The following is a 26,042-nucleotide window of genomic DNA, read 5'->3' on the forward strand; positions in this document are numbered from 1 at the left end:
TTTTTGTTGTTGTTGTTGTTATTTAGCTGTATAATCATTATCAAATATCAGGGCTACTGTATTACAGCTCAACAATTTCTGCTATTTCCTTGTAGCTATTCTAATACACTAGAAACTAAAAAGAAATATCTATATAACAAGTCAGTAGTCACAATCATTTGTGAAATCCAAATTTCTCCATTACACTTTCTCCCTCTCATTTAATCACTCTCTCAATCTTCAGGGATATCTGGGCACTGACCATTTTAACTTCTTCATGCAGGAAAGGGGTGTTGACCTTATGGCATAGAGATATGAAACTGGATCATATTCCTGGAGAGACTGGAACCTCCTATTTCAGGGCTTTCCTGGCATAAGAACAACCTGGATGTCTTAAGCTTCTGAAAAAATGAACTTACTAGGCAAAGCATCTATAGAGTCTTCAAGAGAGCCCAGGATATTCTTTAGGATTTTCAGGAATACTTTTGGTTGGGGCTTGGCATACCATGGCAATTTGCAATATCTGACTGAAGCTTGCACAAGAGTAATCTTCAGAATGATCTCTCGAGTCTATTTGAAATCTCTTAGCCACTGAAACTTTATTTTGTTCTATTTCTTTCCCTTTTTTTGTTTAAAAAGTCTTTTCTCAAACCCACAATGTGAGAGCCAGCCTCAACCCTGGGAGTCATGTCCCACAATGCCAGGGAGGATTATACCCCTGGAGTTATGTCCCATGTAAGGAGAAAGGTAGTGAGTTTATTTGCAGAGTTTGGCTTAGAGAGAGAGGCCACATCTGAGCAACAAAAGAGGTTCTCTTGGGGAGACTCTTAGGCATAGTTATAAGTAGGGTTAGCTTTGCCATTGCAGAGATAAGTTTCAAAACAGCCAGCCTCAAGATCAAGGGCATGGCTTATTAAATTGGGAGTCACTAATGCTTGAGAAAATATCAGGAATTCCTCAGATGGGGAAGATTAAAAGTTCCACATCTTTCCCCAGTCCCTCAAGGGGACTTTGCAAATACTCTTTCATTTTCTGCCCAAAGTACTCTGGAATGTATCAGGGTATTACCTAACCTGTCCAAAATAACAGGGACTCATTCCCTATCATAGATTCCATGTAATTAGGTTGTTCATAGAAAAATTTAAATTTTGGATCAAATAAGCATCTTCTTTTGGTCTCACATAGAAGTTGATGTTTTAAAATATATACTTTACCCTATATTTTGATTTACCTTTGTCCTAACCAGATCCATTTCATTTATATCTCTAATTGAAGTCTGATCTCTTTTTCAGATTCTTTAACAGCTACTGTGTAGAGTATTGCTGACTTTCAGAGCTGCAGAACTCTAACACTGAGCCTACAGTGTCACACAGATACCCAAAGTTCCAGAGAAAAATACACAAAGAGCACAGCATCTCAGAATTTAGAAATAAGTTAAAACTCAAAAATGGGTGTGACAGCTGTAAGAGCTTATAACTTAGGAACCTTTACAATGACCCTTATTGAATAGTCCATCCTCATTAACCCTTGATTGCCCAACCTCTGCCCACTCTCTATCCCCTTGCTCTCAAATTCAATTCTTAGAGTTTGCTCACTATAGTTTATATCAGTGAGACCATACAATATGTGTCCTTCTGTTTCTGGCTTATTTCACTCAACATAATGCCTTCAAGATTCGTTTACCTAGTTGCTGGCCACACAATTTCATTCCTTTCTGCAGCTGCTCAATATTCTGTTGTACGTACACAATACAATTTGCCCTTCTATTCATCAGTTAATGTGCCCTCAGTCCATCTCCATCTATTGCAAATCATGAATAATGCAGCCATAAACACCAGTATGCAAATGTCTATTTGTGTTCCTGCTTTCAGTTTTCCCAGGTATATTTTTAATAACGTGGTTTCAGAATCATGTGACAATCTTATACTTAGCATCCTGGGGATCCACCACACTTCCCTCTAGAGGGATGGCACCCTTTACTTCCCTACCAACAGTAAATAGGTATAACTCTCTCTATATATATATCTTCTCCGGCACTCATATCTTTCTATTATGTGAATAATTTTATTCACATGCCATATAATCCAGCCTAAGTGTACAATCAATGGTTCCAGGTATAATCACATGTTTATACATTCATCACCACAATCTATATGAGAACATTATCACTTCTTCCACAAAGAAAGAAGAGGAAAAGGTTAAAAAAAAAAGAAAGAAACAACATGTGCCATCTCCAAGGCACATGCTCAACCCTGCCAGAACAATATGGTGGCAGCTAGGCTCTCCCGAATCCCCAAGAAATGTGCTCCACCCTCTCCAGGGCCTGAGGCAGCACAACACTTTCACTACAAAGAGGTGGAAAGCCCACCCTCTGCCTTTGGGGCAAACTCACTCTGGCTAAGTACTGGGGTGGGTCTGCTCTCCTGGCCTGAGGCTTCTTGACTTCAGACCTCAGCCTCCACAGTTCTGCCTCTGAAGACATTTTATCTCTACTTTGTCCCTTTTCTGAGCCTTTTATTCCAGTGGTTCCGTTTATACATATCACACAACACTATTGTTGGCTTTCTATGCAATATGCTCAGATCATGCCCATCAGACAAAAGGAATTTCCACAAATCCTTCCTGGATAATTCCATCTCAATCTTGGCTTTTTCTGAAATGGGTGACTGGTTCCAGATTTGGTTAAATCCTCATGTGGAACACTATTCTCTGGGGTCTCCCCGTCTGGAAGCGCAAAATTTTTCCAGACCATCAAGTTCCGGTTTCTTCATACCCAAGGAGACATAACTTTAGCATCCACATTTCTACCAACAGTTTCTTCAAAGCATTCTAGGCCTTCTCTATCAAGCTCCTCACAACTCTTCCAGAATCTTCCCCTTATCCATTCAAAAAGCCGTTCCAACATATTTGGTATTTGCAAACCACAGCAGTACCCCACTTCTCTGGTGCCAGATGTTTTAGTTTGAGAGCTGTTGGAATGCCATAAACAGAAGGGCTTTGAAAATGGGGAATTTATTAAGTGGCAAGTTTACATGTTCTAAGGCTGTGAAAATGTCCAAATTAAAGCAAGGCTATAGAAAGGTCCAATCTAAGGCATCCAGATAAAGATATCTTGGTTCAGGAAGGCTGATGATGTTCAGGATTTCTTTCTCAACTGGAAAGGCACATGGTGAACATGGCAGTGTCTGCTAGCTGTCTCTCTAGGCTTCTTGTTTTATGAATCTCCCCTGGTGGTGTTTTCCTTCTTCATCTCCAAAGGTCTTTGGTTGTGTGGGCTCTGAAGCTTTTTCCAAAATGGTTCCTTCTTAAAGGGCTCCAGTAAGCAACCCCACCTTGAATGGGTGGAGACATGTCTCCAAGGACACCTTCTAATTAAAATTTACCATCCACAACTGAGTGCAGCACATCTCCATGGACAGTCAGAAAGGTTCCACCCAGCAATACTGAATGAGGATTAAAGGACATGGCTTTTCTGGGGGTACACAAGATTCAAACCAGCACATATGGTATCATGTTATTGGCGATAATTTCAGCTATTATAAAATATTACAAGCTTTGGAAACAATCAAATTTCCTCTTTAGTTACATCATTTTAATAATGAACTCTCATTATAGTTTTCACTGTTGTAAAACAATAAGTTAATCATTGCTTTTTTTTTTTTACTTTTAAAAAGGGGAATTTATTAAGCTGCAAGTTTACAGTTCTAAGGCCATAGAAATGTCCAAATTAAAGCCACTCTTTAAAATGTACAAATTAGGGAACCCAGGGAAAGATAATTGGATTCATGAAGGCCAATGACATTCAGGGTTTCTCTCTCAACTGGAAAGGCACATGGCAAACATGGTGGCATCTGCTAGCTTTTTCTCCTGGCTTCCTGTTTCATGAAGCTTCCCCCAGGACATATTCCTTCTTCATCTCCAAAGGTCTCTGGTGGTATGGGCTCTCTGTTTCATGGCTCTAAAAAGGGACTCTCTCCAAAATGTTTCTTCTTTTAAAAAATTCCAGTAAACTAATAAAGACCCATCTGGAATGGGCAGAGTCACATCTCCTTCTAGTATGAAAATGCTTTTGTTGATTAAAAGATGATTGGTCATTAAGGGCTTTTCCAAATAGACTGAAGTAGTTTCCTTCCCTTGTGAGTTAACATATGTTGAGTCACTCTGGGAATGTGAGTACAATCTTCTGGCAATTCACTGCATACAATGCCATTCTTTTAAGTATGAGAATTCTGCTTCAATGACATGATGGTAGATATGTCTTTCCTGCAGATATGATGCATGGATAACGTTTCTTGTTTTTTAAGAAAATTTCCCCTGCCTTGACTCGAGAAAGGGCTGATGATGTTCCGTGTTTCTCTGTCAGCTTGGAAAGCATATGGTGATGTCTACTAGCTTTCTTTCCCAGGGTACACAACAGTTTCTAACTGGCAAAGATATCATTCATTGTTTTCCTCCAACTGATTTCACCTTTCCATGGGAATACACAAAATTAAACTAAGTGCAGATTCAGAGTTTGACTTTTCCACAGAAGTTTACTTAGATTGAACACATGTGGACATGGCCCAAGTACTCCCTGAGCTATGGGCACCTCCTCCATAGGTCCTGCCAGGAAGAAGCATCATTGCCTTTTTAAGTCTTTTTTTCATTTACAGTTCTTTACTCTGATGCTTCCCTGAAAGTGCTTGCAATCAGCTACAGGCCAGAGTTCTTCATCTTCAACAGAAAAAGAACTGTCTCAAGGACACATGGAAAGGCACATGACAGGTACCCTGGGACAGAGACTTTTAATGACATTGCTTGTATAACTCTGAGAGCATACTAGTAGACTTGAGTCAAAATTTCCAGATTTCTAGTGGAAAAGCTAATGGATTCATGAGACTGCTAACCGAAGATTAAAATAATAATAAATGGGTGCACGTGTAGTTCAGTAGTCAAATTCTCGCCTGCTATGCAGGAGACCCAGGTTCAGTTCCAGGCCCATGCACCTCAAAAATAATAATAATTATTACATAGGATAGAATGACCTGATAAAGTAGAGCAATGACTTTTGTTTGAAATATTGCTAATATTTTAATGTTCTATTTTATAGCTATAAATAACCTTTTTATTTTACCTAAGGCTATCTACAATTCATAACAGTTTAGTAGATCATATTTTGTAAGCAAAAATTAAACATTTATTTTTTCTCTCTGCCTGATCCCTCCATAATTCAGAAACTATTAAAATTTTCTATTTTCATGCTAATATAATTACTTGCATAGTTCAGTAAGAGTAAGTCCTCCTTGTTAACTGGACATAATTGAAAATATTGACTATATAACCAAGGCTTTTAAGGAACTAAGGTTGACTTTATAGAGCCGATGCTTATAAGCCTTTTTAGGAAAGCCAGCCTGGTATCTTGCTTATAGGGTTCCCAGCCCTACAGGTGAGTAAATAAGGTCAATCCTAGCAGGCCTAGTAACCATATGATTTGGGGGGATGGGGACTCAAAGAGCGGGATATTCATCCAAATCTATAGGTACTGCAGGTGAAATCCAGTAGCAAACTCTTGGCTTGGCTTTTCAGTTTGAAGAAGCTTTTAAAAGCCCAATCTGAGATTCCTTATGAAAATTTTCAAAAACCAAACCTATAACTGCCCATATGGCAAATTACCATTCGTGCTACATCTCTGTAAATAACCAAGCCAAATCTAATAAAGCCAGTCTTATTTTTTTTTAAGCCAGTCTTATTTTATAATCAAGAATAATCTTTCTTTGGGATTATCTTTGACCAAATGGAGGGTGAGTATAGAGAAATTTTGTGTTTCAATAGATAACTATAGCACACACCTATTGATTATAACATTCAGCTCCTGTTCATTACTTATAAGCTATTTTTTACCCCCTTTGTAAACTGCACCTAATTATGTGGTTTGTTACCGACATGTAAATTGGACTGGATCATGTCACTTTGCACATATTGTTTACTAATTTTTTGATTCTTGCAGTTTTCTCCATTATATAGCTACAACTCTCCAAACTGATGTCTCCAATTTCCCTCTCACTTTCCTGACTCAGTGTCATGGAAAAATAAAACCTCACAGCCCAAATTCTTATTGAGATTCTAGGTTGCATTGTAATTGGCCTTTTCTGCATTTAAAGTAATACTTTAAGCTAAAACCCAAAAATTTGTTATGTACATCAAGGGACTCATCCACTGAATCAAATGGATTTCTCCCCAGACAAGCAACTAACTGGGTCACTCGAGAATAGCAAAATGCTCAAGTCATACCTACCCTTATATAGAGATAACCTTTATTGCAAACAACATCAGCAAGAGCATCTACAGCTTACCTTCAAGAAATTCAATGAACAGTGCTACACAACAGGAAGATGTTTATCCACCAGCTGCTCAGATGTTAATAAAATCTTTTATATTAAGATGTCGTTTTTATTTTTAGACATTCCTCCTTCAAAATGCCTAACTCTAAAACAACTGATCTTTGCCACCATGTCTCAACAGATCACTCAACTGATTTTACAGAAACAATACCAACAAAAGTCTTCCAGAGACTACTTCTGAGTCCTTACTTCACCCCATTCAGATGTATGATAACTCTGAGTTGTTCAGTGACAAATAAGCACTATTTGTCTCAGACAAAAGGAAGGACTGATCAAGATGGCCTTAACTTCCCCCTAGCTTAACTAAATTTTAGACAGGCTTCTCCCTGACTCCAAGTCCACCTCACACAGGCCCTTCGCTATCCAGGTGCCTGAGAGGCTTCTATCTAAGCAGCTCTTGATCTCCTCCTCCCTGCATTCCTTAGAAGAGTCCAGGTGGCCAGATTACTGCAAAAACATCCAGAATCAAGTGTTACTAATTCCAATGTCAGTAAATCACTCAACTATCCCAGTGATCAACTCCTCCTACCATGTTCCAACTCATCAACAGCCCTTAAAGCTTGCTGTTCTTTGTTTCAATTGTGTTGAGTCCCACTGCCTCTCACTTACTAAGATAGCTGTGAGTCAAGTCATCCTTGCCTATTTCACATTGCCTGTGATAATCTCAACTTATAAAATGTGCCTAGCAAATATTTGATGAATAGAGACAATTAAAAAAAACTCAATGTTGGCATAATATATGACATTTACAAACCTGCAGTATACAAATTACCTGCTCTGTTTTTACTAGCAGCTTTTTGGGTTCCTCTTCTTTGGCTGCACACACACCTATAGATGTGCATATCAGACCTGCAGGCATGGTTGTCAGCTTTCGCATCTGAGAAAGACATATCAAAAAGACCTTTATAATTGAAATACTACCCTTCTTCCATTTTCTAATACTTGCAAGGAGTATCTGAGGAACACTTTTGGCTTAATATAAATATAATAAATACTCAAGCACTCCAAATTATTGTATATATTTTTGTGATATGGTTCCAAAAGTTCTTTTCTCATACTGAATGGTAGAATACTACTTTTACCTGCTTGTGAATTACCTAGTTCATGTAAATATAGCAATACAAGAATTACTAGGAGGAAGTGAATCCAAAATTAAAGGGAATAAGTGATATTGATCATGGTATTCATTTAAGCCACAAATATTAACTGAGTGCCTAGTATATGCCATATCTGATATAAATGCTTAGAATACATCAGTGAATAAAACATCAGAGCTCACATTCCAGTAAGAGGATATAAACCAAAAAAGAAGTTTTATGGCATATTACAAGTGTAAACACTATTAGAAAAGTAAAGTAGTGATGTGAAGTGCTGGGAGGGAGGGATGAGGTTTGTATCATAAAACACAATTTCTATTTAGACTTCTTACAAATAATTTCCTTCCACTGTGTGCTGGTTTGAAATGATGTATGCACTCTAGAAAAGCCATGTTTTAATCCTAATCCCATTTTGTAAAGGCAGCCGTTTCTTCTAATCCCTATTCAGCAGTGTATATTTGAAACTGTAATTAGATCATCTCCCTGGAGATGCAATTTTATCAAGAGTGGTTGTTAAACTGGATTAGGTAGAGGCATGTCTCCACCCATTTGGGTAGGTCTTGATTAGTTTCTGAAGTCCTACAGAGAGGAAACATTTTGGAGAAAGCTAGAGATTCGGGGAGAGCAGAGAATGCTGCAGCACCACGAAGCAGAGTCCACCAGCCAGCGACCTTTGGAGATGAAGAAGGAAAATGCCTCCTGGGGAGCTTCATGAAACTGGAAGCCAGGAGAGAAAGCTAGCAGATGATGCCGTGTTCGCCATGTACCCTTCCAGCTGAGAGAGAAGCCCTGACTGTGTTCGCCATGTGCCTTCTCACTTGAGAGAGAAACCCTGAACTTCCCTGGATGCCTTTGATTGGACATTTCTATCGACCTGTGTTAACTGGGACATTTTCTCAGCCTTAGAACTGTAAAGTAGTAACTTATTAAATTCCCCTTTTTAAAAGACATTCTGGTATATTGCATTCTGACAGCTAGCAAACTAGAACACACTGTAAATACCTTGCTCCAAATTTTTCCCTAAATTTTCCCAGTTTCATGTTTAATCTAAAGCCAAAAGTGACCTTTGTTTTGGTTATAATTTTGAATTAACAATGCAAGAAAATTACTGGCTCTAAGAACTAAGTATTCCAGTATTTATTCAGGTGCCAAAATAAGGACTAAAGTTAATCCATTCAAAAAGGCAAATGAAAAGCTTTCCAAGGAACTAATATTTTAAGAGCTCAATTCTCCAGATGGAAAAGGAGATTGCTGAAATGGAAAAGGAAAGAGGTCCCCATGTCTTACATACAGGTAGAACCGTGTAAGACCCAGAACAAACAATGGGCAAAGGATTGCAGATGTTCTCCTGATAACAGTGATAGTGCCTGTACTTCATTTCTGACCCCATTCTTGTTTTCTGAGCAGAGTAAGGAAGGCTAAAGGCACTAATTTCTTGCTTAAACTAGGCAAGATGCCAATTTAAATTGAGACTCCCGAAATACAGCATAAAATGAAGACAACACTAACAAGAGAAATTCTATTTCCTCCCCAATCTTCTAGCCTCCATCTATTAGATGCAACAACATTCGCTATCCAGGCCTGCCTCTTCCAAAGACATCCTTTTGATTTCTTATACCCAATTGGTATCCACTAATGAAATAACAAGATTTCTACCTTATACTTATGTCAAGTATCAATTAAAAAGTATATTACAACTGATGTGAGAAGGGACGCTCTCCCTTGAAGCAGGGAAATTTTGTTAATAAAACTCTTAGGTTATTATTTGAAGGATATCAATTTTCACAACAATAAAAAGCTATTCTTAAAATACCTGACTAGATTTTACTTCTCCTGAAGTAACTACTTCCTAGACATAAGAAAAACGCTTTTGAAGTATGTTATCTGAAAATTTTTCAACACTGTGAAGTTCTTAGAGTACAGCCATCTAATTTCATATAACGTGACGGTAATATGTAATGATAAAAGAATATTACAGGCATTGGTTGATAACTATGACCTAATACTTCAGAACACAGCTATAATAACTGATCTAGTACTCTGAAAAAGTTAATATGCCTTGCAATGAGTCTGGATACCTTCTCTATATTTTCTATTTAGTAGAGCACAGTCCACTACTCTTTGACTTCACAGACACCTCGATTTTATTGATTAGGCAGACGACACAATGGAAAAAGCATGAGCTTAGGAGTCACAGGGACCTGGTTTTAACTAGTTATGGAAACTATTGTCTAAATCTGAACAAATTCTTTATACTTTAGAATAATATTGACCAGTATGGTAATTACTAGCCACATGTGTCAATTTACATTGAAATTAAATAAAATAAAAAATTCTGTTAGTCACGTGAGTCCCATTTCAAGTACCAAACAGCATTATTAGACAGCACAGATATAAAGCAATTCCTTAATTACAGAAAGTTCTAGTGGACAGTGCTGTCTTAGTCTCAGGTTATACTTCTGAAAAAATGGGAATACCTACCTTTTCATGGTTGCCACGAGGAGTAAATGAGATATATGAAAATGGCTTGCACTTGGTAAATGGGCAATTAATTTTAGATTTTTAGTTTTTAATTCTTTTTGATTCCTGAATAAGGAACTAAAACTACTATTCTTCTTCCCCTGTTTTTCTTCTCACATGTATTTGATATTAATCAGACTCTAGGGAGAACCATAAGAACAACTGAAAAGTACGTATCATATTTATTACCTCTAAGGAAAGAAGGCCAAGATTTTTATTAAAAGAAATCAGAGGCAGGCTCAGGCCTTTTTGAAAACACTAGTTATACTGGTGAAGTAGATATCACTATCCAAAAGTGGTAGCTGATGGTAGGGACACTGAAAAATTTAGAATCGTGATCAACAAATCATGGCCCTTGAGCTAAATCTAGCCTAAGCTAAGAATGTTTTTCTTTTGATTTGCTTTAAACATATTTAAAAAGTTGTTAAAAGAAAATAAGAGGAGTATGTAATCAGAGACCTTAGGTGACAAAAAACGACCTAAAATATTTACTATCTGACCCTTTATGGGGAAAAAGCTGTAAACCCTTCATTTCGAAAATCAAATAAGATGTTTAAACATGTATCTGAGTTCGGGGGTATTATAAAAACATACAGGCTTATATATCCATTATTAATCTAAGTGCATTAAAATTATGTGGAAGCAATCCTAATTTTCCCAAGAAGGAAAGAACTTGACATAAAATTAATTGTAATTTCAAAAAAAATTAATGTCTTGCTTAAAATCAATAAGAGATTAAAAAAAAGAGAGACTCCCTGCAAAAGACAATGGGTCTGAGAATAGAATTTTAACATATAGAGATTTACAAATAGCAAGACTAAAAATGAACACCAGGTAATTTTCACACAAGACTCATCACAAGATCATCCCTTTCAAGTGCTTCTGATATCAAAATAATAGATTTTCTTCATAATGATGTTTTTAAAAATTCCATCTAATGTGCTCCTTCTAAACAATATTAATATTCCATTGCTAAAAGGCCTGGAAAGCATTATGGATTTTCTCTTCTTTACTAACAAAACTGAAGTTTAAAGTTCTCTTCCATAGGAATTTGTAACTATTTTGCATTAAAAATAATATATTTACTAGAGACTAATCCAAAGTCAGTTCCATTCATTAGTTATGAGTTATCAATATAATATCATCATGTAGCAAAAGCTATTAAATCAAGAGTCCTATGACACCTATAAAACAAAATTCAATGTTAAAAATTTGGAGAAGGATTCTGAGAAGACGAAGGAGTAGGGAGTTCTGTCCTTCCACTAGTATATTTGAAATATTAAATGGTCAGAAACAGTCAGAAACAAATATTTGGAAACTCAAGGCCAGAGGAACACTGTTAAGCATCCAGGGAAGAGCAAGAAGGAAATACTGACAAGTTACAGTAAAGAACAGTAAATGGCTCTCTCGGCACAGTGGAGCAGATGCCTCTCTCACCATAGGCTATCATGGGGGTCCAGACCCTGGCTAGCTTGCTGTGACAGAAAAGAACGCAAAAATCCGTTTCCCCCAATGGATTTGATTAGGTTTTAATCAGGTTTCGCTTAGCATATTCAGATCACTGGGGTCCCAGATCATAGGGCAGTGACTGCTTCAACTTGCCCTGGACAAAGGTGGACGTAGCCATTGTTTCAACCTTACACACAGAGGTGGAGTAGCAGTGGAAACTTAAGGACAGTACACTTCCACAGGGATACAGGAGACAGCTAAAGAGCTGAATTTGTTGCACAGGCCAGGAGAGTTCAGTTTTAGAGAGTCTTTAGAGAAGCCCATGTTGCCAATCCTGATCACCTCCCCAGGGCACTTTGGAACTGGTCTGTGTCCCCAGTGTGGATCCTTGCCACTGTTTTGACTGAAAAAAACTGACATGGGAAACTCTTCTCCAGTGTACCCCTCCTCCCAGTATTTATCCTCCAGACGAAAGTAGCTCCAGACAAGGAAAGGAGGGTATAAATCTATAGAGGTAGACAGTTTGGGACAAAGGCATGCTTCAAATACCCCACAGAGACAGGTCTGTGTCTTGGGAAACAGAAAGGACAACCAAATTCCTGTAAACAAAGGAACTAAAAAAGAACTATCAAGCAAAACCCCAGGACAAGGCAGAGGCACAGAATGACAGGCAAAACCCTGCAAAGGCATTCACCTTGGTCAGAACTTCCAAATAGGAGGTGTGAAACTCAAGAAAATTTCTGTCCTTTCACGATCTGCTCACAAAAACAAGAAACAGATATCTAAAGCAATAAATCCAAGAATTAGCATTACAAAATACTAAAATGTACAGTGTACAACAAAAGAGTACAAGACAAACAAATAAATAAGAAATGATGGCCCATCCAAAGGAAGATTTTAAAATCCAGGAAATACCAACAAAGAAGACAATTGAAATGAGTCGCGATGAGAAACAGAAAGAAGAAGAATAACTAAAAGTGAAAACACTCTAGGAGACATATGGGGATCCCAGAAGGAGAAGAAGGAAAGGGACAGAAGGAAAATTCAAAGAAATAATAACAGAAAACTTCCCAGACCTAGCAACAGATGTGAATAAGCACAACAAAGACGCCCAAAACAACAACAAAAACAAAAAAGCAGCAAACAGAATAAACATGAAGATTACAGCATGTCATATGTTGATCATAATATTGAATACAAAGCAAAAGGAGAGTTCTGAAAACTGCCAGAGACAAGCAATGTGTTACGGGCAAGGGAGTTCCAATTATATTCAGTGCTAATTTCTTATTAGAAACCATGGAAGCAAGAAGGCAGTGGGTTGAAATACTTAAAATGCTGAAAGAGAACTGCTAGCAAAGAATGTTATATCAGGCGAGACTCTATCAAAAATGAGGGAGAGATAGATATTCTCAGATAAACAAAAGCCGAGGGAGTTCATCACCACAAAACCTGCCCTACAAGCAATACTAAAAGCAGTTCTTTAGCCTGAAAGGAATCCACAATACACAGTGGCTAAAACCAGCATAAAGAAATAAAGATGTGTGGTAAGAATAACCATTCGGGTAATTATAAATGTCAATAGTATATCTGCGTATTGTTTGGTATGTGTAGTAGTTAGGTTCAGGTGTTAACGTGGCCAGGTGATGGTGCCTAGTTTTTCTGTTGCTGTGGACTTAAATTATCAGCATGCAAAATTCATCTACAGCAGATTACATCTGCAGTAGGCTAAGGGAAGTGCCTTCCTCAATGAGTAACATTAATTAGCTAGAGGCATAAAAGGAAGAGTAAGAAGAGAGGGAAGCAACCCATCACAACTCAGCTTGGAGTGCAAACTCAGATGTTTGGAAATGCAGAGGAAATGCCTTGGGGAAAGCTATTTGAAGCCCAGAGAGAGGGCCAACAGATGTTGCTGTGTACCTTCACATGTGACAGACAAACCCAGAAGAGTTAGCTGCCTTTCCTCTGAAGAACAGTAAATTTGTAACTAGATAAATCTCCTTTATAAAAGCCAGTCTATCTTTGGTGCATTGCATTCCGGCAGCATTTAGCAAACTAAAACAGATTTTGCTACCAGAGGAGTCGGGGTGCTGCTGTGTTTGCAATACCAAACACATTGGAATGGCTTTTTAAATTGATAAGGGGAGGATTCTGGAAGAACTGTGAGGAGCTTGATAGAAAAACCCTAGATTGCTTTGAAGAAACTGTTGGTAGAAATATGAACACTAAAGATACTTCTTTTGGAAGGAAGGCAACCCTTGATTTGATATGGTAGATGGTTTGGCGAAATTGAATCCTGGTGCTGGTTGGAAGAAAGAATTTGAATTTGACCATCAGGGATGCTTGGTTGAGGAGAATTCTAAACTGAGTGTGGCGGATGTGTCTGGTTTCCCCTTGCAGCTTATAGTAAAATGTGACATAAGAGGGATAAATAAAAAACTGAACTTTTCAGTACAAAGAAAGCAGATGGTCTGGAAAAATCTGGGCTTCTAGGAAGTGAGGCTCCAGAGAATAGTGACCCAGGTAAGGATTTAACTGAAAAGGGAACCAGTCAGTCATTACAGGACAAGCAAGGACTGGAGATAGACCTATCTAGAAAGGATCTGTGGAAGGTCCTATTGTCTGATGGCATCAACCCCTGTTGATGCTGCATGCCAACGTCAACACATTTTTTGTGAGACTGGTGTAAATGGAACCACTGCAAGTCTAGACTAAAAGGGACAGAAAAGGAACAGATTGAAGGAAGAATGGCCTCAGAGGCAGAACCACAGAAGCTAAGGTCTTAAGCCAAGAAACCTCTGGCCATGAGAATGGATCACCTCTGCATGTGGAGGGGATGAGTTTGCCTCAGAAGCAGAGGTCGGGGTCTTCTGCCTTGATGTTCACGAAGAGTTCTGGTGCCCTGGGCCTTAGAGAGGGTGGACCACATTCTCCAGGGATTTGCGGGAGCCTGGCTGCCACCCTGTTCTAGTTTGCTAGCTGCTGGAATGCAATATACCAGGAACATAATGGCTTATTAAAAGGGGAATTTAATAAATTGCTAGTTTACAGTTCTAAAGCCAAGAAAATGTCCCAGTTAAAACAAGTCTTTAGAAATGTCCAATCAAAGGCATCCAGAGAAAGATACCTTGGTTAAAGAAGGCCGATGAAGTTCAGGGTTTCTCTCTCAAATGAGAAGGCACATGGCAAACATGGTCAGGGTTTCTCGCTCATTTGGAAAGATATGTGGCTAACACAGTGTGCTGGTTTGATAGGATGTATGGCCCCTAGAAAAGCCATGTTTTAATCTAAATCCCATTTTGTAAAGGCAGAATAATCCCTATTCAATACTGTATGTTTGAAACTGTAATCAGATCATCTCCCAGGAGATGTGATTTAATCAAGAGTGGTTGTTAAGCTGGATTAGGTGGCTACATGTCTCCACCCATTTGGGTGGGTCTTGATAAGTTTTGGGGATCCTATAAAAGACGAAACATTTTGGAGAATGAAAGAGATTCAGACAGAGCAGAGCAGAACGACACAGCCATGAGAAGCAGAGTCCACAAGCCAGCGACCTTTGGAGATGAAGAAGGAAAACACCTCCCAGGGAGCTTCACAAAACCGGAAGCCAGGAAAGAAAGCTAGCAGATGAAAATGTGTTCACCATGTGCCCTTCCAGCTGAGAGAGACTGTGTTAGCCTTCTCACTTGAGAGAGAAACCCTGAACTTCATTGGCCTTCTTGAAGCAAGGTATCTTTTCCTAGATGCCTTTGACTGGACATTTCTATAGACTTGTTTAATTGGACATTTTCTCAGCCTGAGAACTGTAAACTAGCAACTTATTAAATTCACCTTTTTAAAAGCCATTCTGATTCTGGTATATTTCATTCCGGCAGCTAGCAAACTAGAACACATGGCATTGTCTGCTAGCTTTCTCTCCTGGCTTCCTGTTTCACGAAGCTCCCCAGGAGGCGTTTTCCTTTTTCATCTCCAAAGGTTGCTAGCTGGTAGACTCTCTGCTTCTCATGGCTATGTCATTCTCTGCACTCTCAGAAATCTCCTGGCTTTCTCTCTTATCATTCCCTTTTATAGGATTCCTGTAAACTAATCAAGACCCACTCAAATGGGTGGGGAAAAAAAAAGCTAATGTAGCTTTCTCTCCTGGCTTCCGGTTTTGTGAAGCTCCCTGGGAGGCGTTTTCCTTCTTCATCTCCAAAGGTCATTGGCTGGTGGACTCTGCTTCTCACGGCTATGTCGTTCTGCTCTTCTCTCTCTGAATCTCTTTCATTCTCCAAAATGTTTCATCTTTTATAGGATCCCCAAAATTTATCAAGACCCACCCAAATGGGTGGAGACATGTAGCCACCTAATCCAGCTTAACAACCACTGTTGATTGGATTACATCTCCAGGGAGATGATCTGATTACAGAGTCAAACATACAATACTGAAGAGGGATTAGAAGAAATGGCTGCCTTTACGAAATGGGATTAAGATTAAAACATGGCTTTTCTAGGGTACATATATCATTTCAAACCAGCACATTCCACCCTCTGGACCATCAAGAAGATGTGTTTTCCCTATTTACAAAACCCATCAGGGATTTGAGTGTCAGCATGACGTACACAAACATACATGTCAGGGTGTCCGAGAAGGGGCAGAAAGAATATTTGAGGAAATGAAGGCCAAAATTTTCCAAACTTATGAGAAACAAATATACATGTCCAAAAAGTACAATATACTAAAAACAGAATAAATCCTATCAGACCTACTCTAAAACATATACTAATCAGAATGTCGAATGCCAAACATAAAGAGAGAATTCTGAAAGCAGCAACAGAAAAGCTAGTTGTCACATACAAGGGATCCTCAGTAAGACTAAATTCTAACTTCTCATCAGAAACCATGGAGACAAGAAGCCAGTGGTAAGATATATTTAAGCTATTGAAAGAGAGCCAAAATTATTTATCCAACAAAACTGTCCTTCAAACATGAGGGAGTTTATGGAGCCATTTGCTCTTTCCTTTCACTGGCTCCCTAGGCAGAAGCCATTTTCAGGCTCCCACCTGCTTTCTCCCTTCTGCTCTCACACCTACCTTCTCTCTGCCTCTTCACCTCAATAAATCTGTTAAGCTTTGGAGGAAAAAAATGGGAGAGTTTAAAATTGTCACAAATAAACAGAAATTGGGGGAGTTTGAAAAAGGCCTGCTCTACAAGAATTACTAAAGGGAATTCTGCAGCATGAAATGAAAAGACAGGAAAGAGTGGCTTGGAGTAGTGAGAAGAAATGAAGATCAACAGAAAGAGTAACTAAAAGGGAAAATACCCAAATTCTAGCCAAACGGATCTATAGATTCAATGCAATACTGTATTAGTTTGCTAAGCTGCCAGAATGCAATATACTAGAAATGGAACGGCTTTTATAAAGAGAATTTAATAAGTGACAAGTTTACAGTTCTAAGGCTGAGAAAATGTCCAAATTAAGGCATCAACAAGAGGGTACCTTCACTCAAGAAAGGCTGATTCCATCTAGAACACTTCTGTCAACTAGGAAGGCACACAGCTGGTACCTGCTGGTCCCTTACTCCTGGGCTCTGTTGTCTTCAGCCTCTGTTTCCTGTGGGAGTTCCTCACTTGGCTTCTGTGGGCCTTCACTTAGCTCCTCTGGGACACAACTCTGGGTTCTGGCTTGCTTAGCATCTCATGGGAAGGCACATGGCAACATCTGCTGGGCTCTGCCTGCATCTAGGCATCTGCTCTCTCTGTTGACACTGCAAGCATCTCCAAACATCTGTGTCTCTGTCAGCTCTGAAGCAACTGTTCTCCAAGTGTCTACATGGGCTCTATACATTCTTCAAAATGTTTCCCCTTTTAAAGGACTCGAGTAAACTAATAAAGACCCACCTTGAATGGGCAGAATCACTTCTCCATCTAATCAAAAGGCAACACCCACAACTGGCATGTCACATCTCCATGAAGATAATCTAATCAAAAGTTTCTGCCCTATGATAATGAATCAAGATAAAAAGAAATGGCTACCCCCACAAGACTGGATCAGGGTTAAAACATGGCTTTACTGGGGTACCTAGCTTCAAACTAGCACAAATAACAATTCCAACAACCTACTTTGCAGAAATGAAAAAGCTAGTTACCAATTTTATTTGGAAGGCAAAGGGGCCTCAAATAGCCAAAAACATCCTGAAAAAGAAGAATGAAGTGGGAGGACTCACACTTCCTGACTTTAAAGCATATTATAAAGATACAGTGGTCAAAACAGCATGGTACTGGCATAAACATAGGCATATTGATCAATGGAAACAAATTGAGAGCTCAGAAATAGACCCTGAGGTCTATGGTCAACTAATTTTTGACAAGGCTCCCAACCCCATTAGGAATTGTTCTACTAGAACAGAATAGTCTCTTCAATAAATGGTGTTGAGAAAACCAGATATCTATATCTAAAGGAAGGAAAGAGGACCCCTGCCTCACACCCTACATAAAAATTAACTCAAAGTGGATCAAAGACCTAAAAATATAAGAGTCACTACCATAAATCTGCTAGAATAAAATATAAGAAAATATCTTTAAGACCTAGTGATAAGAGGTCACTTCATAGGAATTCCTCAAGACTGAATACTTGTGCTTCAAAGGACTTCATCAAAAGGGTGAAAAAGCAGCCAACTCAATGGGAGAAAACATTTGGTAACCACATATTGGATAAGGGTTTGATATCTAGTGAATATGAAGAAATCCTTCAACTCAAAAATGGGCAAAAGATAGGAATAAATATTTTACCAATAAGGAAATACAAATGGCTAAAAAGCACATGAAAAGATACTCATCTACACTACCTATTATGGAAATGCAAATCAAAATCACAATGAGATATCATCTCACACCTACAAGAATGTCTGCTATTAAAAACACAGGAGGACTTCCTGGAAGATGGCGGCTTAGTAAGACGCGCGGATCTTAGTTTCTTCTCCAGGACATCTACTAGGGGAGTAGAAACGATACAGAAAACGCCCAAAGCCACAACAGAGATAAAAAAGACAGCGTACCCCATCCTGGAACGGCTGGCTGGCTGAGAGAAGCAGCTCGGGTGAGATCGCCGAGGCGCGCGGGCCTTACCGGGCAGGGTGGCAAGCGGCCGGAGTTACTCCCTTCCCCCTTCCCGGGCCGGCTGGGAGAATTGGAGAGGCGGTCCCCTGAAACAAAGACGGCTGGCGCCCACACCACGCGCAGCCCCCGGACCAACTGAGAGAATTGGATCAGAAACCCCCAGGCCGTGGAGAACGGTGACGGGTGGGGGAGGCCCCTTCCAAACCCGTGACTCCCGGGGAACGTGCACTCTCTCGGGCAGGCCGCTGCCGCTGGCGCCCTCCCTCCACGCTTGTTGCCCAGGGCCGACTAGGAAATTCGGACGGGCTCTTTCCCTGGCTGCGGCGACCAGCAACCCTCCCTGCGTTCGGACCCCGGGCCGGCTCAAGCCGTTTCGGCTAGCGAACCCCCAGGACGGCGAGAGTTTTCTAAAGTTTAAGGTCCCACAGCACCTTTTACTGGTGGGACCCGCAGACAAACGGGTGCCACGAGCGCCACCTACTGGGCAGGATAAGAAAAACAGAACCCAGAGATTTCACAGAAAAATATTACAACCTTGCTGGGTCCAACACCAAGAGAAATCTGAATAAATGCCCAGACACCAGCAGCAGAAGATAACTGTCCACGCTCAAAAGATTGAGAATATGGCTCAGTCAAAGGAACAAACCAATAGCTCAAATGAGACACAAGAGCTGAGACAACTAATGCTGAATATACGAACAGAAATGGAAAACCTCTTCAAAAATGAAATCGATAAATTGAGGGAGGACATGAAGAGGACATGGGCTGAACATAAAGAAGAAATAGAAAAACTGAAAAAACAAATCGCAGAACTTATGGAAGTGAAGGATAAAGTAGCAAACATAGAAAAAATAATGGATAGCTACAATGATAGATTTAAAGAGACAGAAGATAGAATTAGTGATTTGGAGGATGGAACATCTGAATTCCAAAAAGAAACAGAAACTATAGGGAAAAGAATGGAAAAATTTGAACAGGGTATCAGGGAACTCAAGGACAATATGAACCGCACAAATATACGTGTTGTGGGTGTCCCAGAAGGAGAAGAGAAGGGAAAAGGAGGAGAAAAACTAATGGAAGAAATTATCACTGAAAATTTCCCAACTCTTATGAAAGACCTAAAATTACAGATCCAAGAAGTGCAGCGCACCCCAAAGAGATTAGACCCAAATAGGCGTTCTCCAAGACACTTACTAGTTAGAATGTCAGAGGTCAAAGAGAAAGAGAAGATCTTGAAAGCAGCAAGAGAAAAACAATCCATTACATACAAGGGAAACCCAATAAGATTTTGTGTAGATTTCTCAGCAGAAACCATGGAAGCTAGAAGACAGTGGGATGATATATTTAAAATACTAAAAGAGAAAAACTGCCAACCAAGACTCCTATATCCAGCAAAATTATCCTTCAAAAATGAGGGAGAAATTAAAACATTCTCAGACAAAAAGTCACTGAAAGAATTTGTGACCAAGAGACCAGCACTGCAAGAAATACTAAAGGGAGCACTAGAGTCAGATACAAAAAGACAGAAGAGAGAGATATGGAAAAGAGTGTAGAAAGAAGGAAAATCAGATATGATATATATAATACAAAAGGCAAAATGGTAGAGAAAAATATTATCCAAACAGTAATAACACTAAATGTCAATGGACTGAATTCCCCAATCAAAAGACATAGATTGGCAGAATGGATTAAAAAACAGGATCCTTCTATATGCTGTCTACAGGAAACACATCTTAGACCCAAAGATAAACATAGGTTGAAAGTGAAAGGTTGGGAAAAGATATTTCATGCAAATAACAACCAGAAAAGAGCAGGAGTGGCTATACTAATATCCAACAAATTAGACTTCAAATGTAAAACAGTTAAAAGAGACAAAGAAGGACACTATATACTAATAAAAGGAACAATTAAACAAGAAGACATAACAATCATAAATATTTACGCACCGAATCAGAATGCCCCAAAATACGTGAGGAATATACTGCAAACATTGAAAAGGGAAATAGACTCATATACCATAATAGTTGGAGACTTCAACTCACCACTCTCATCAAGGGACAGAACATCTAGACAGAGGATCAACAAAGAAATAGAGAATCTGAATATTACTATAAATGAACTAGACTTAATAGACATTTATAGGACATTACATCCCACAACAGCAGGATACACCTTTTTCTCAAGTGCTCATGGATCATTCTCAAAGATAGACCATATGCTGGGTCACAAAGCAAGTCTTAACAAATTTAAAAAGATTGAAATCTTACACAACACTTTCTCGGACCATAAAGGAATGATGTTGGAAATCAATAATAGGCAGAGTGCCAGAAAATTCACAAATACGTGGAGGCTCAACAACACACTCCTAAACAACGACTGGGTCAAAGAAGAAATTGCAAGGGAAATTAGCAAATACCTCGAGGCGAATGAAAATGAAAACACAACATATCAAAACTTATGGGACGCAGCAAAGGCAGTGCTAAGAGGGAAATTTATTGCTCTAAATGCCTATATCAGAAAAGAAGAAAAGGCAAAAATTCAGGAATTAACTATCCATTTGGAAGAACTGGAGAAAGAACAGCAAGCTAACCCCAAAGCAAGCAAAAGGAAAGAAATAACAAAGATTAGAGCACAAATAAATGAAATTGAAAACATGAAAACAATAGAGAAAATCAATAAGGCCAGAAGTTGGTTCTATGAGAAAATCAATAAGATTGATGGGCCCTTAGCAAGATTGACAAAAAGAAGAAGAGAGAGGATGCAAATAAATAAGATCAGAAATGGAAGAGGAGACATAACTACTGACCTCACAGAAATAAAGGAGGTAATAACAGGATACTATGAACAACTTTACGCTAATAAATACAACAATTTAGAGGAAATGGACGGGTTCCTGGAAAGACATGAACAACCAACTTTGACTCAAGAAGACATAGATGACCTCAACAAACCAATCACAAGTAAAGAAATTGAATTAGTCATTCAAAAGCTTCCTAAAAAGAAAAGCCCAGGACCAGATGGCTTCACATGTGAATTCTACCAAACGTTCCAGAAAGAATTAGTACCAATTCTCTTCAAACTCTTCAAAAAAATCGAAGTGGAGGGAAAACTACCTAATTCATTCTATGAAGCCAACATCACCCTCATACCAAAACCAGGCAAAGATATTACAAAAAAAGAAAACTACAGACCAATCTCTCTAATGAATACAGATGCAAAAATCCTCAATAAAATTCTAGCAAATCGTATCCAACAGCACATTAAAAGAATTATACATCATGACCAAGTAGGATTCATCCCAGGTATGCAAGGATGGTTCAACATAAGAAAATCAATTAATGTAATACACCATATCAACAAATCAAAGCAGAAAAATCACATGATCATCTCAATTGATGCAGAGAAGGCATTCGACAAGATTCAACATCCTTTCCTGTTGAAAACACTTCAAAAGATAGGAATACAAGGGAACTTCCTTAAAATGATAGAGGGAATATATGAAAAACCCACAGCTAATATCATCCTCAATGGGGAAAAATTGAAAACTTTCCCCCTAAGATCAGGAACAAGACAAGGATGTCCACTATCACCACTATTATTCAACATTGTGTTGGAGGTTCTAGCCAGAGCAATTAGACAAGAAAAAGAAATACAAGGCATCAAAATTGGAAAGGAAGAAGTAAAACTATCACTGTTTGCAGACGATATGATACTATACGTCGAAAACCCGGAAAAATCCACAACAAAACTACTAGAGCTAATAAATGAGTACAGCAAAGTAGCAGGTTACAAGATCAACATTCAAAAATCTGTAGCATTTCTATACACTAGTAATGAACAAGCTGAAGGGGAAATCAAGAAACAAATCCCATTTACAATTGCAACTAAAAGAATAAAATACCTAGGAATAAATTTAACTAAAGAGACAAAAAACCTATATAAAGAAAACTACAAAAAACTTTTAAAAGAAATCACAGAAGACCTAAATAGATGGAAGGGCATACCGTGTTCATGGATTGGAAGACTAAATATAGTTAAGATGTCAATCCTACCTAAATTGATTTACAGATTCAATGCAATACCAATCAAAATCCCAACAACTTATTTTTCAGAAATAGAAAAACCAATAAGCAAATTTATCTGGAAGGGCAGGGTGCCCCGAATTGCTAAAAACATCTTGAGGAAAAAAAACGAAGCTGGAGGTCTCGCGCTGCCTGACTTTAAGGCATATTATGAAGCCACAGTGGTCAAAACAGCATGGTATTGGCATAAAGATAGATGTATCGACCAATGGAATCGAATAGAGTGCTCAGATATAGACCCTCTCATCTATGGACATTTGATCTTTGATAAGGCAGTCAAGCCAACTCACCTGGGACAGAGCAGTCTCTTCAATAAATGGTGCCTAGAGAACTGGATATCCATATGCAAAAGAATGAAAGAAGACCCATCTCTCACACCCTATACAAAAGTTAACTCAAAATGGATCAAAGATCTAAACATTAGGTCTAAGACCATAAAACAGTTAGAGGAAAATGTTGGGAGATATCTTATGGATCTTACAACTGGAGGCGGTTTTATGGACCTTAAACCTAAAGCAAGAGCACTGAAGAAGGAAATAAATAAATGGGAACTCCTCAAAATTAAACACTTTTGTGCATCAAAGAACTTCATCAAGAAAGTAGAAAGACAGCCTTCATAATGGGAGACAATATTTGGAAATGATATATCAGATAAAGGTCTAGTATCCAGAATTTATAAAGAGATTGTTCATCTCAACAACAAAAAGACAGCCAACCCAATTACAAAATGGGAAAAAGACTTGAACAGACACCTCTCAGAAGAGGAAATACGGATGGCCAAGAGGCACATGAAGAGATGCTCAATGTCCCTGGCCATTAGAGAAATGCAAATCAAAACCACAATGAGATATCATCTCACACCCACCAGAATGGCCATTATCAACAAAACAGAAAATGACAAGTGCTGGAGAGGATGCGGAGAAAGAGGCACACTTATCCACTGTTGGTGGGAATGTCAAAGGGTGCAACCACTGTGGAAGGCAGTTTGGCGGTTCCTCAAAAAGCTGAATATAGAACTGCCATACGACCCAGCAATACCATTGCTAGGTATCTACTCAAAGGACTTAAGGGCAAAGACACAAACGGACATTTGCACACCAATGTTTATAGCAGCATTATTTACAATTGCAAAGAGATGGAAACAGCCAAAATCTCCATCAACAGAAGAGTGGCTAAACAAACTGTGGTATATACATACGATGGAATATTATGCAGCTTTAAGACAGGATAAACTTATGAACCATGTAATAACATGGATGGACCTAGAGAATATTATGCTGAGTGAATCCAGCCAAAAACTAAAGGACAAATACTGTATGGTCCCACTGATGTGAACGGACATTCGAGAATAAACTTGAAATATGTCATTGGTAACAGAGTTCAGCAGGAGTTAGAAACAGGGTAAGACAATGGGTAATTGAAGCTGAAGGGATACAGACTGTGCAACAGGACTAGATACAAAAACTCAAAAATGGACAGCACAATAATACCTAATTGTAAAGTAATCATGTTAAAACACTGAATGAAGCTGCATCTGAGCTATAGGTTTTTGTTTTGTTTTGTGTTGTTTTGTTTTGATTTTACTATTATTACTTTTATTTTTTTGTCTATATTAACATTCTATATCTTTTTCGGTTATGTTGCTAGTTCTTCTAAACCAATGCAAATGTACTAAGAAATGATGATCATGCATCTATGTGATGATGTTAAGAATTAATGATTGCATGTGTAGAATGGTATGATCTCTAAATGTTGGGTTAATTTCTTTTTTTCCGTTAATTAAAAAAAAAAAAAAGAGAAGGGATAATTGGAGCTGAAGGGATACAGACTGTACAACGGGACTGGATATAAAAACTCAGAAATGGACAGCACAATACTACCCAATTGTAATGCAATTATGTTAAAACACTGAATGAAGCTGCATGTGAGGTATAGGTTTTTTGTTTTTGTTTTTTTTTGTTTTTTTTCTTTCTATTATTGTTTTAATTCTTATTCTGTTGTCTTTTTATTTCTTTTTCTAAATCGATGCAAATGTACTAAGAAATGATGAATATGCAACTATGTGATGTTATTAAGAATTACTGATTGTACATGTAGATTGGAATGATTTCTAATTGTTTTGTTAATTCTTTTTTTAATTAATAAAAAAAAAATGCTCAAAAAAAAAAAAAAAAAAAAAAAAAAAAAAAAAAAAAAAAAAAAAAAAACACAGGAAACTACAAGCGTTGAAGAGAATGTGGAGAAATAGGAACACTTATTCACTGCTGGTGGGAATGTAAAATGGTACAGCCACTGTGGAGGGCAGTTTGGTGGTTCCTCAGAAGACTAAATATTGAGTTGCCATGTGACCCAGCAATTCCATTACTTGTTGTGTAACCAGAGGATCTGAAGGTGAACAGACATTTGCATACCAATGTTCATGGAGGCATTATTCATAATTTCCAAAAGACAGACAAGATTCAAGTGTCCATAAGAGATTCCCCCTAGATACACAGACAAAAATAAGTTAAAAATGACAGGATAGAAAAGATATTCCAAGCAAATAGTAGCCCAAAAAAAGCTGGGTTAGCTATACTAATATGGGACAAAAGAGACTAAGTCAAAAAAGACAAAAGACATTATATATTAATTAACAAAAGGGTCAATCTACTAATAATAAAAATCATAAATATTTATACACCTAATCAGAGTGCCCCAAAATACATGAGGCAAACACTGGCAAAACAGAAGTAGAAATACACACCTCTACAATAATAGTTGGAAAACTTCAACATACCATGCTCATCAATTGAGACAATATCTACACAGAAGATTAATAAGAAAACAGAGAACTTGAATAATATGATAAACAAACTATACCTAACAGACCTATACAAAACATTTCACCAAAATACAACAGAATATACATTCTTCTCAAGTGCGCAAGGATCATTCTCTGGATAAACGACATACTGGGTCATAAAACAACTCTCAATAAATTTAACAAGGTTGAAATTATACAAACATCTTCTCTGATCATGATGGTATAAAGCTGGAAATCAATAACACAAAACGGGAAAATCCACAAATATACTGAAGTTAAGTAACATACTGAATCAACAGGACAAGGGGAAATAATAAGAAAAATATGTAAATACCTTGAGACTAAAGAAAATGAAAGCACAACATATCATAGCTTCTGGCATGCAGCAAAGGCAGTACAGAAAGTGAAATTCAGAGTCCTAAAGGCTTACATTTAAAAAAAAAAAAGAAAGAGTTAAAATCAAAGACCTAACTTCACACCTAAAGGAACTAGGAAAAAAACAACAAACCAGCTCTGAGATTCAGCACTGCTCTACACAGCAATTGCTGTAAAGTTTGAAGGAGAGATCAGACTCCTATTGGAGATAAGAATGAAATGGACTTAGAACTAGGGTGAATCAGAATGCAGGGTAAAGGA

The 26,042-nt window shown here is 38.2% G+C and overlaps 1 protein-coding gene across 8 annotated transcripts in view; it reads right to left on the reverse strand.

Moving 5' to 3' along the window:
- The window catches only part of APOOL (apolipoprotein O like), a 331,599-nt gene that overhangs the window by 266,965 nt on the left and 38,592 nt on the right, over positions 1 to 26,042 (reverse strand). For 5 of the 8 annotated variants that reach the window (XM_077146710.1, XM_077146711.1, XM_077146714.1 and 2 more), the window contains exon 2: positions 7,114 to 7,236. In XM_077146710.1, the coding sequence (XP_077002825.1) occupies positions 7,114 to 7,236 (123 nt within the window). The remainder of the gene's footprint in view (positions 1 to 7,113; positions 7,237 to 26,042) is intronic. The other 3 variants (XM_077146717.1, XM_077146712.1, XM_077146715.1) reach the window with 1 other exon arrangement.

Source organism: Tamandua tetradactyla, chromosome X (genome assembly GCF_023851605.1).
Source record: "Tamandua tetradactyla isolate mTamTet1 chromosome X, mTamTet1.pri, whole genome shotgun sequence".
NCBI lineage: Eukaryota > Metazoa > Chordata > Mammalia > Pilosa > Myrmecophagidae > Tamandua > Tamandua tetradactyla.